The sequence below is a fragment of the Eptatretus burgeri genome, chromosome 9, assembly GCF_056783735.1.
Source record: "Eptatretus burgeri isolate ZD-2024b chromosome 9, Ebu_testis_v1, whole genome shotgun sequence".
Taxonomy (NCBI): Eukaryota; Metazoa; Chordata; class Myxini; order Myxiniformes; family Myxinidae; genus Eptatretus; species Eptatretus burgeri.
The window spans coordinates 91,862,942-91,875,857 of record NC_140969.1 but is presented as its reverse complement, the minus strand read 5'-3'; the positions used below and the strand labels follow the sequence as shown (position 1 = coordinate 91,875,857).

Sequence of the window (12,916 nt, the reverse complement as noted above, 5' to 3'; positions counted from 1 at the left end):
ATGAGGCATTGATAGAAAAACAGACAAAGAGGAGATGCGTATCACTATGCCTTAAACACGAGAGAAGGGTACCCAGCAGATCATTCAGGAGGGGAGAGGAATCCGGTCTCGCTTTCCAAGTAGAAGTCGTCGTGCTTCAAATAAAATTTCCCGAAATGTGTGAGCGTGCCTTGGTCCTTTGCCGGCGCCCTGCCTTGCCGTGCACCCACTCGCAAACAGGCTGAAACACCAATCGTCGTCTCCAGGGATAACAAGAATCAGGTACGCCAAGAGCAGATCTCGAGCAGAACCAGCATTAACGGTCCAAGCGTCACCCACCGTCAGGAGCCACCAGGAGCCACAACCGACAGACAGCTGTAAGGAGCTGTAAGGCGCTGAGGCACTGTGAGGCATTCTGAGTTGTGAGAAGCTGTAAGGCACTGTGAGGCTGTCTCCAGCGATCAGAGCTGCAAGGCTGCAAAGCCATCACCAACTGTCACAAACTAAACTGTCGCCAGCTCACCAACCATCTGACTGGAACTGACTGGAGCTGAAAAATAGCCGTTATTCAGCTGTCACAAACTATCACAAAACTCTCAGAGCTGTAAGAAGCTGCAACCAGCTGTCACCAACTGTCACAAAACTGTTGCCCCATCCTTTTTATAGGCGGCCAGTGTGGGAGGAGCCTCAAGCAGACTTCAGCCAAATCCACCTTGCCTATTGGCACATCGTTGCACGTGACAAACCGCCAATCTCACGACCATTCCTTCCTTACCAGAGCGAGATGCAACCCCAAATCAGCACAGGTGTGGCTTACGATGCCATGTTTGTGGTGCTGGACGAACGGCAGAAAGCAGCCATTTTCTGGAACAACCGAGCGAAAACATGAAGCGCTCACAAAACGTCAATGGGCAATTCTCACCTCAATGTTCAGCCCGATACGAAAAAGAGCCAATTAGCGTCCATAGAGCTGCTGAACGGGGAGTCAAACATCGATGGAAAAAGGTGGGTGTCGAATGTTGATGGAAAATAGGTTGGTGAGGTAAATGATCTACAGCCATATTTGACCATCAGAATAAGTGCTCAAGAAAAGCCCTCGGTGTGCTTAATCAAATGTCCTGTAAGTCCAAGGTGTAAATAAATCGTCCACCTCCAAGCTAATGTGTCCTGATGGAAACGGGGTAGACAAGCCTCCGTTGGGCTAACGACTATCTCGCGTGCATGAATGTGTTTGTCGTAAAGAGAAAAAGGCCATCGCATAAGGGAATCTATTCTTTACCCTTCTCAACGCATCAAAGTTAAAATCTCACCAGACATGGCGATGTGTCTATCCTGGACATGCATTTATGGAAATAACTGTCTGAGGACCTAAAAATATGTTTGTATGCATTAGTCGGATCCGATTCTGAACTCCATAACAACATATATATATATATATATATATATATATATATATATATATATATATATATATATATATATATATATATATATATATATATATATTGTTACGAATTTGGAATTCAATTGCACGCAACATACAGGTTCCCTTAGTCAGCTATGTTGATAAGTGCATGTTCCCTAGATAGCTCACCTTCCATTGTTTGAATATTTTGAAATTGATTAGATGCGCTGCGGATCGATTTAATAGTTAGGGAGCAAACAATGGAGACGTCCCTCCCCCTCTTCTGCGAAGAGGAAGAAGAACCTTGCGGTGACGTCAACAACTCCCTCCCACCCGTGGTTGAGCGGGGAGTGGATCACGAGGGCATGAGTCACGCCGGGTGTGGGGGAGGGGGTGCAAAGGATAAAGAGGACATCTTTTCTTTGTTCAAAAAGAGTTCGTGTGGGAGTCTCGTGGGCTGAGTTCATGAAAGTCCCGTGTAAAGAGTTCGTGTGGGAGTCCCGTGGTAGGGCTGAGTTCCTGGGAGTCCCGTGGCAGAGTTCGTGTGCCGAGTCCCGTGGGAGGAGTAAGCTTTTTGCTTCGGCAGTTGGGGGAGTCGGGAGGAAGCCAGAATCCAAGGAGGGTGCGTGGAAGTCCGGGTGTCACGAAGGAGACGCGAGCTGGAGGTGCAGCCTTGCCTGCTGTGTCGCGCAAACCGCGTGTTTGTGTGGAGAGAGCTCGCCTGCCACACGGAAAGCCCAAGCTCGACCGCGGCTACGCTAGCTGCCGTGGGGAAGGAGCATCGCGGGTCGCCCAAGCGCGTTCGTGTGGAGAGAGCCAGAGAGAGCTCGCCTGCCACACGGAAGGCCCAAGCTCGACCACGGCAACTAGCGTTGCCGTGGGGAAGGAATGTCGCAGGTCGCCCAAGCCAGACACCACGAGGGTGCAGGTAACCTGCAACGGCCTCGTGGGACTCGTTCAGTCTGCCAAGTCCCACGCCAGAAAGACCCAAGAGGTCCAGTCTGACCCCATTGCCTTTGATGGGGTCTTTTTCCTGCTTTTCTTTCGAATGAATGTTGTGGCGCCGAGTCCCGTAAGTAAAACTGTGTAAGTGACTGTCCATTAATAATTGCTTATAGACGGTTGTAGTTCTTTTGTCGTGCTTTTGTTATTTGTATAATTGCATACGTGTTTTGCCTTATTTAATTGCATACGTGTTTCATTATAATAAATGTCCTTGTGTGAATGTAAACCTGCTCGTTTCGTCCATTCCCTCATTGACTGAACATTTCGTGTGTGTTGGGAGTTAGAAAGCCGTTGGTTTGCCGTAATAGGGGGACATTTGGACTGACGGTTCTCGGCGGTTACTCCGCTCGGAATTGCGCACGGACAAGCTCGCCTCCGTGATTTGTTCCGTACGAGATCCGTCGAGGGTGGAATACCCCGGTAGTTGGATCACGTGGGTATTTAGGTACATTGAAGATTGGCAATCGACCCTACCCCACGTGATCTGCCGATTGGCGTATTTCGGTTCTTGTACAAGGACCCGTCGCTCGGAGTTATTCGGGCGGCGATCTATATTCCGGGCGATCGGTCGGGCCAACTCGACTTGCGGCTCCGTTCAGAGCGGTCGGTTGGCGGCTGACCCCCGGCCAGTAACAATATATATGTATATATATATATACATATATACATATATACATATACACACATATACACACACACACACGAGGTCCGTCGAAAAAGTAATGGGACTGAGCCTGCTGTTTGCTCCACTTACACAACTTGAATAAACGGGTTGCGTCACAGTCTTTCGCAACATTCCAGCAATATATATGATTGGTGATGGTTGACTGCGCTCATTGTGTGATTTTTTTTACAGGTCGTGCTTTACACGTTGTCTAGTCTGAGTCGTGAGCAGAGAGCCAATCTGAAGTTTCTTGCCAAGCTTGGCAAAACACCTTCATAATCCTTCGCAATGCTGCAGCAGTTCTACGGGGAAGAATAGATGTCACATATACATGCATTTGAATGGCACAAGAGGTTCAAAAGAGGGACGGGAGGAGGTTGAAGACGATCCAAGGTCTGGAAGACCTTCAACGGGCAGAACGGCGGACAACATCGAGAGTGTTAAGCAGATGGTGCGTGCACATTGTTGACTCACGGTGCAGATGATTGCTGAGGAACTTTCCATCAACAAGGACACTGTCTGGAGCCTGATCACTGAAAATCTCAAAATGCGCAAGGTGTGCACAAAGATGGTCCCCAAGCTCTTGTCAGAGGACCAGAAACAGCAGAGTCACTGTCTGTCAAGACATTATCGAGCACCTCGAGGACGATCCAGACCTGCTCGGGAGAGTCATTACTGGCGATGAATCGTGGATATTCGAATACGATCCCGAGACCAAACGGCAGAGGCGTCAGTGGAAAAGTCTGGCATCACCAAGATCAAAGAAAGCAAGGATGTCTAAGTCAAAGGTCAAGGTGATGCTCATCGCGTTTTTTGACATCAAGGGCATCGTCCACTTCGAGTTTCTACCACAGGGTCAAACAGTGAATCAATACGTGTACAAGGAGATCCTACGGCACCTCATGAGATCAGTGTGGGACAAGAGGAGGGATCTGTGGGAGAACAACGCCTGGGTGCTCCACCATGACAACGCCCCTGCTCACAGTGCCCTGAGCATCCGACGGTTTCTGGCGGAGAGGAACGTGCCAACTCTGGAGCAACCCCCGTATTCGCCAGACTTGGCCCTTTGTGATTTTTGCCTATTCCCCAAGCTCAAGGGGGTGATCAAGGGGACCCAATTTCCTGATGTGGAGGTCATCAAAAGGGCCATGATGAAGGAGCTCCAGAGGATTCCAGAAGAAGCTATCAGGGGGTGCATTGAAGCGTGGAAGAAGAGGATGGACAAGTGTGTGAGACTGGAGGGATACTATTTTGAAGGGGACAAGCTGTGATTTCAATATATTTTTTGGAATAAAATTTCTGTGAAGTCAGTCACGTTACTTTTTAGACGGACCTCATATATAATATATTTATATGCATATATGTACGTACATATATATATACATACAGTGGGGAGAACAAGTATTTGATACACTGCCGATTTTGCAGGTTATTTTTTTTTTTTTTTTTTTTTTTTTTTTGTATACCTTGGTCGAGGCTCGTATGAGAGCTAACACACAACTCACAGCAATGAGGCATGAGACAAGAGGGGTGGGAGTGGAAGGGACAAAACATTGGGGAACAGACACAGGTGAAATGTGGAAGGGAGAGGGATGGGGATGGGACGGGGAACATGGCGAGGGGAAGATGGACATTAAAGGGACTTTCAGGAAGGAAGGCAGGAGAAATGAAGGAAGTGGGCTTGGGTGGATTATCGGGGGTAGAAAAGATCGAGGATTTGGATGGGGGAAGATAAGAGGTGGTGGTGAACAGCTGTTTTGAAAGCCTGGAGGGAAGAATGGGAAAGAATAGAGTGAGGAAGTTTATTCCAAAGGCGGGAAAAAAGAGGAATGAAAGAGTGAAGATGAGCAGTGATTCGTGATTTTGGTAGTTTTACCAGAAGGGGGTTGTTGGCGGACCTTGAGCGCCCTGTGGAAATGTGGTGGGGACAAATCGCAGAGAGAGCAGGGGGGCAAGGCTGGAGAGGAGTCGGTAGAAGACAGAAAGACCACCGACCAACCTGCGGTGATTGAGTGAGAGGCCCAAAGACTCAGCTTCATTGCGGGAGATGCCAATGATCTTAAAAGCCCTGGTTTCGACAGCGTGAAGTCGAGAAAGGTGGGAGGCAGGAGCACCAGCCCAGAGGGGAGAGCAGTACTCCATCAGGCTACGGACAAAAGCTTTGTAAGTGGTCAGGAGCTCAAGAGGGCCGAGGAAGGACTTTGCACGACGGAGGATTCCCAGTCGGCGACTGGCTTTTGAGGCAAGGTTGGAAATGTGACTTTCCCAGGAAAGGTCATGGCAGATAGTGAGACCCAGAAGCTTGAAAGAAAAGACTTTCCTGATGTTTCCCACTTACAAAGCACGTAGAGGTCTGTAATTTTTATCGTAGGTACACTTCAACTGTGAAAGACGGAATCCAAAACAAAAATCCTGAAAATCACATTGTATGATTTTTAAATAATTAATTTGCATTTTAATGCATGAAATAAGTATTTGATCACCGACCAACCAGTAAGAATTCCGGCTCTCACAGACCTGTTAGTTTTGTCTTTAAGAAGCCCTCCCATTCTCCACTCATGACCTGTATTATCTGCACCTGTTTGAACTCGTTATCTGCATAAAAGACAGCTGTCCACACTCAATCAATCAGACTCCAACCTCTCCACAATGGGCAAGACCAGAGAGCTGTCTAAGGACATCAGGGACAAAATTGTAGACTTGCACAAGGCTGGGATGGGCCACAGGACAATAGGCAAGCAGCTTGGTGAGAAGGCAACAACTGTTGGCGCAATTATTAGAAAATGGAAGAAGTTCAAGATAACAGTCAATCTCCCTCGGTCTGGGGCTCCATGCAAGATCTCACCTCGTGGAGCCTCAATGATCATGAGAAAGGTGAGGGATCAGCCTAGAACTACACGGCAGGACCTGTTCAATGACCGGAAGAGAGCTGGGACCAGAATATCAAAGAAAACCAGAAGTAACACACGACGCCGTCCTGGATTAAAATCCTGCAGCGCACGCAAGGTCCCTCTGCTCAAGCCAGCGCATGTCCAGGCCCGTCTGAAGTTTGCCAATGACCATCTGGATGATCCAGAGGAGGAATGGGAGAAGGTCATGTGGTCTGATGAGACCAGAATAGAGTTTTTTGGTTTAAACTCCACTCGCCGTGTTTGGAGGAAGAAGAAGGATGAGTACAACCCCAAGAACACAATCCCAACCGTGAAGCATGGAGGTGGAAACATCATTCTTTGGGGATGCTTTTCTGCAAAGGGGACAGGATGACTGCACCGTATTGAGGGGAGGATGGATGGGGCCATGTATCGCGAGATCTTGGCCAACAACCTCCTTCCCTCAACAAGAGCATTGAAGAAGGGGCGTGGCTGGGTCTTCCAGCATGACAACGACCTGAAACACACAGCCAGGGCAACTAAGGAGTGGCTCCGTAAGAAGCATCTCAAGGTCCTGGAGTGGCCTTGCCAGTCTCCAGACCTGAACCCAATAGAAAATCTTTGGAGGGAGCTGAAAGTCTGTGTCGCCCAGCGACAGCCCCGAAACCCGAAGGATCTGGAGAAGATCTGTATGGAGGAGTGGGCCAAAATCCCTGCTGCTGTCTGTGCAAACCTGGTTAAGAACTGCAGTAAACATCTGATCTCTGAAATTGCAAACAAAGGTTTCTGTACCAAATATTAAGTTCTGTTTTTCTGATGTGTCAAATACTTATTTCATGCAATAAAATGCAAATTAATTATTTTAAAATCATACAATGTGATTTTCAGGATTTTTGTTTTTGATTCCGTCTTTCACAGTTGAAGTGTACCTATGAAAAAAATTACAGACCTCTACGTGCTTTGTAAGGGGGGAAACCTGCAAAATCGGCAGTGTATCAAATACTTGTTCTTCCCACTGTATATATATATATATATATAGTCATAAGCCTGGTGTTGGCTTAGTGGTTAGGGTGGTGGCTTGGGATCCAAGGGTCCTGAGTTCAAGCCCCGTTGGCTGCTGAATTAACACCAGGGGGTTGACTCAGCCTGTCATCCTTCCGAGGTCGGCGAAATGAGTACCAGTATACTGGTCCCGGTGTATGCCCCGGTTAGAATAGGTGTACCATATCCCTGTGTGTCGTAAGAGGCGACCAGGGTTGGTGTCAGGAAGGGCATCCGGCCATAAAACATTGCCTCAAGAAAAAGCCAAACCCCTGCACAGCAGGGAAAAATGGCTGTAAAAACGGTCATTTTATTATATTTATATATATATATATATATATAGTCATGCGCCGCTTAACGATGTTCCGGGCAACGACGGATCGCATATACGAGAGATCTGCCAGCTCTGAAAAAAAAAATGAAAAAAAATGTAGCTGAAACATTCCTATCGCCGAGTGATGTAGCCGACGTAGCGCTGCCATTGGTATAAAAATAGCACATACAATTATGTACACTGTACATTACATAATACTTGATAATGATAATAAACAACGATGTTACTAGTTTATGTATTTACTATACTGTACTTTTTATCGTTATTTTAGAGTGTACTCTTTCTACTTATAAAAAAAAAGTTTACTGTAAAACAGCATGCCGTGTCACGCAGCATTGTTCTACTGTACATCTCGTTTTTACCGCGTCTTGATTGCATCATTTTTCCGTGTGCTTGATTTAATCTCGTGTTGTTTTGTTCATCATGGACCTTAAGCGTACAAAATCCACTGCTGATATTGCCAGTAAGAGGTCACGTCGAGTGATTGACCTGGAAACCATATAGCCTAGGTGTCTAGGTTTGTGTAAGTACGATGTTCGAAAACGAAAACGAAAATAGGCTATACCATATAGCCCAAGTGTCTAGGTTTGTGTAAGTATGATGTTCGAAAACGGAAAAAAATTAAAAAAATGATGTTCGCACAACGACGACATCGCTTAACGACGCGTTTCTCAGAACGTAACCCCGTCGTTAAGTGGCGCATGACTATATATATATATATATATATATATATATATATATATATATATATATATATATATATATATATATATATATATATATATACATACTTACATACATACATATATATGTGTATATATATATATATACTTACATACATACATATACATATATGTACGTACGTACAATCGTACATACATACATATCCAGTCCATTGGAGATCGGGGGAGTGCTCGTCACACTCCACATATTTCTATTTACCCGCCGATCGCACCACATGCCATCTGGGTGGCAGACAGATGGTTGTTCTTTGCGGATTATGTGGTTTTACTGTGTGAGACATAATCCACACCTGCGGTGAAGTGTGCCATTTACCGTTTGACTTAAAGTTGGTGGAGTGAGGCTTTGTTGGTGGGCCATGCCTTTTTCCTTATGAACATATTGTTTCGTGGAGGGTGGCAGGGGGTGGGGGGATCCACAGCCAACAAAATATGACAGTTTCTGTTTTAGCATCAGCACATCTAATGTGCATGGTGGTCTAATTTCTTCAAGCTCTGATTTGTTTGTTCTTCTTCCAGTCCATGGAATTTTTAACATTTGTCTCAAACTCCACATTTCAAAACTGTCAATCTTCTTCCTCTCCTTTTTTTCATTGTCCATGACTCGCATCATACCAGAGTATTCACCATACTCTTCTTGGTTTGTTTTGTAACATCTTTGTCTTTCCAGATCTTTGTCAATTCTGACATTGCTGTCCTCCCTAACATGAACCGTCAATTAATTTTGCCTCTACATTCTCTACTCATTCTAATCTTAGACCCCAAGAAGATGAAATTTTCCACTATTTCCACATGATCATCTCTCAATCTGAACACATCGATCTTCTCGGTTGACAACATTTTCGTCTTATAGGTTTAAATAAAGAACAGCTTTTTCACTTTTCTTCTTCACCGTCTGCTGCAGTTTCACCAAGTCTTCTTTACTTTCTGCTAATGGAATGGTATTGTCAGCATACTTTAAAATGTTGATACATCTTCCTCCAACCCTCACTCCAGCCTCTGTGTCATCCAAGTTGAATTTTTCGTCAAAATTTTTATAACCACAGATTAATCGGTCATTTCCATCTGATGATGATGGCATAATGATAACACACGGCTTGCGGGATGGCCTAGAGGTGTGCACACTCGCCTCAAAGCTGTCTAACCTGGGTTCAAATCTCAGCCTAGCTATAAACTGTCATCCCAGTGTTTAACAAGCAGGAAGATTCATCAATGCATGTGCCATCCCTCAGATAGACATTAAACTGGGTATCCCATCTTCTGCTAGCATGAGTTGGTTTACATTAAAGATCCCAACCTGTCGGTGTTATTGTGTGGCAGACATTTCCTGTTTGTTAGGATGTGCAGCAATAGCTGATGTGGCATTTGTTTCCTGGTACCCACTCCACTGATTACGGTGATGGGGTCTGATCTCGACTTTACGTCTTGTAGAGTTTGATCTGTTCACTCTGGGGAGGAGCTTCTGCTCCTCGCTGTCAAGGGGTCTACTCCTATTGAGGAGTGGTCCAATTGTATGACCATGCATTCTGACCTTTTCAGGGTTAGGATGTGTGCGTTTGACCATGTACTTCAGCCTTTGGGCTGAGGTGCATGTGTATACTCATGGGACAATCTTGTTGGACTGGATACTTTGGCCATGGGGTCAATGTGTGCATACCAAGCTGTTGAAGTATTTTGATTTTTCAAAAATCTTTTTTTTTTGAATAAAAAAAAGGCCGCCCTTATAAAGCGAGGGCCAACAAGCCCAAAAAGCGCATCTGTGGATGTTCCTTCTCCAGGGTGGATTGGTCTATAGAATTTAATTCCCTGTATTGGCTGCAGTACAATCCCACGGAGATGTAGGGGGCTGGTAGCTCTGCTAAGCTTATGCCTAATGGGTGAAGCCTATGCAACTGTTTAGCCAGAAGAGCCCTTTTTAAATTTAAATTGTTCCTGGCTGCTCCCAGAACTGTTTTGTGCACCACATATATTAATGTGTGGCAGGCATTTCTTGTTGGTCAGGATGCATGCAGCAATAGCTGGTGTGGTACTTGTTTCCTGGTACTCACTACTGCAGTGATTGGGTCTGATCTTGACTTACAAAAAAAAGAAGAAGAAAAGCAAAAAACCTTCACACAACCACCACTCAGTGGGAACTGCAACACTGCTCCCTATACTGTCAGTCAGCCTGAACACGAAAGCTTTGAAAGCCTTTGAGGCAATGCAAGCTCCCCTCCCCAACCCAAGAAAGGAACCAATCCATGGAATTGCTTCTGGCTCACGAGCTGTCATCAGCATGGAGTACACTCCCCCCCAAAGTATAGATATATGTTAATTATGGATGACATCAAAAGGCAGGTCGTATAAATTACTGTTTTTAAATCTTTAAATCACATCTTTTTACTGTTGAATTTTTCTTGTGAAGCACTTTGAGATTTTACTTATAAATGAAAAGCACAACATAACAAATTGATTGAATTAGTGCATGGTCTTTCATTGCAGGTGACAACCTCTGCTGATATTCCATCTCCAATATCGGGTTCCAGAGTCAGCGACACTCGGAGCAATAAGAAACTGCATCCCAGCAAAACTGGCCCTGAAATAAAGCCATTACCGGCCATGGCAAAGCCCAAACAGGTTTGTGATAAACAATTTCATACTTATCTTTCATTTTGTCGTAGTATGTAGTGTTGACGATGCTCAATTTGAATCCTTCATGAATCAAACAATGCTTGGCTCGGGTATAAAGCAAACCACCATTCGTGTGCACAAGCAAGATATTGACAAAGCCAGAAATGAACATGAACCATGATTGGTTCACAGCAAAAATATATTGGTATTGTCACACCTCAGTAGGTGCAGAACTTTGAAGTGGCCATCTACATATTCACGTAGCATGCACCTCGGTGGGGAGTGATTCAGAGAAATAAAATCGAGATAAACAGGGGAGAGAATAAGGGCAATCTATTTATGCCCTCTACCTCATTCCTATGTCCTCCCTCCTATTTCCTTTTCATTCTCTTCACCCACCTTGCAACCTTATCTGACTGCTTCTCTTTTTTTACACTACCTAAGGCTCATAGTGTAGCTAACTAACACACACACACACACACACACACACACACACACACACACACACACACACACACACACACACACACACACACACACACACACACACACACACACACACACACACACCTTGGGGGAAGTGCTGTTACAACGGCACCGCTTTTCTCACCTCACTCGCTGAGGCATTTCCTCAGGAGGAATTCCCTCCTCACCATGGGGATTGTCGGTGCTCTATCTTTTTAAATACTGAACATCAGGCAAGGAAGCAGCACATACCATCTTAAAGCCTTCATGGTATCACTTGGCTGGAATTTGAAGCACCGACTTCCCAGCCTCGGTGCTATGCTCTAACCATTCCACCACAAGACTGATGCTCTAACCCAGTGCCACTCAAAGTGGTGGTATGCGGACCGTTGCCGGTACGCGAGTTATTGACTGCCAGTCCGCGTCGAGTTTCCAGTTTCACATTGTCATAATATATAACATGTAATGTATAAAATCTTGAAAAATAATATATTTAAGCTGACAAATTCAAAATACGAGAGAGGTCTACATATATATATATATATATATATATATATATATATATATATATATATATATATATATATATATATATATATATATATATATATATATATATTAAAAAGGGTCAACTTTTATTATATTCATTATATTTTAATATTTTTTTCCGGTATAAATTAATATTACTACGAATGTTCAAACAATATTTTCTCAGATCATAAACAAATAATAATATGGCACAAATATGGTACCGGTCCCTGGCTCATTGGAAAAAAAAAAAAAAAAAAAAAAACTTGCCGTTCCGCCACATCAGATGGTTTGAGAAGCACTGCTCGAACCATTACTGTATCCATTACATTACCCAACGAGTCTTCCTCCACTCAATTTGAAAAATTCTCAAATTCCTTCCACACCAGGGAGGAGAAAATGTGAGGAAATTGTGAAGATAAATTTATGAAATATCAATAGGGGCAGGGGGGGGGGCAGGAGAGACCAGGAATTCTGTAATAAGCCAGTAACCATTAAATACAATTTGCCATTGCTGACCATTGTGCTCAGGCTACCATCGTTGGATCCATGAAAGGGAAACGGGAGACTTTAATCAACAACAGTGAAACAGTCAGCTCCCCAGACCTCGCTGGCACCCACAGCCCGGGTGTCTCCAACAGCTCAAGGTTTGTTTTTGCATTGATGATGAAGAAATTGAGCCTTGGAGAAGTATATTTCTCATTAGGCTTCTAAATTAAACTGGCTATGAGTACCATGATACCACAAGCATGTGTAATAAGGAATGTACTAGCTGTCTCTTAGAGATCAAGTTTACATGACCTGCTGGTTATTACTACCTCTGTTTGTGTCGATTCTAGTCCAAAACTGCAAACTGCGTTCCAGCTGTGGATGGAAGAAAATCGGGAGCGCATGCTGTCTGATAAGCCAGACCTTGATGATGAGGCATTACTGAGAGAGGGTATGAGTGCATTCCGTGCTCTGGCAGCAACTGAGAAGAAGGTGAATCCATTAGCTTCGTGGTGACCGTGCCACACGTGCGCATGTGCGGATTTGCTGTAATGTGCAAGAAGTTAATACCCTTTTCACCTTTGTCAGTGGAGAGGGTATTACATTTGGGTCCGTTTTTTTGTTTATCTGCAAAGAATGTGCTAACATAATCCATAAACACCATCTGGTGGTAGTCAGTATTATAAGTTATCATTTTTTCAGCCGAGAACCTCTGCCAAGTATGTACAATTAAATGTGAACACCGATAAAGTATGTTCGATTATAATGCAAGTCTATAAAGTACGT

At 44.5% G+C, this 12,916-nt stretch overlaps 1 protein-coding gene across 1 annotated transcript in view; it reads left to right on the top strand.

Annotated features, from left to right (window-relative positions):
* The window catches only part of WDHD1 (WD repeat and HMG-box DNA binding protein 1), a 43,937-nt gene that overhangs the window by 30,125 nt on the left and 896 nt on the right, over nt 1–12,916 (top strand). Inside the window, exons 22-24 of the mRNA XM_085896094.1 lie at nt 10,520–10,654; nt 12,173–12,288; nt 12,481–12,622. Of these exons, the coding sequence (XP_085752220.1) occupies nt 10,520–10,654; nt 12,173–12,288; nt 12,481–12,622 (393 nt within the window). The remainder of the gene's footprint in view (nt 1–10,519; nt 10,655–12,172; nt 12,289–12,480; nt 12,623–12,916) is intronic.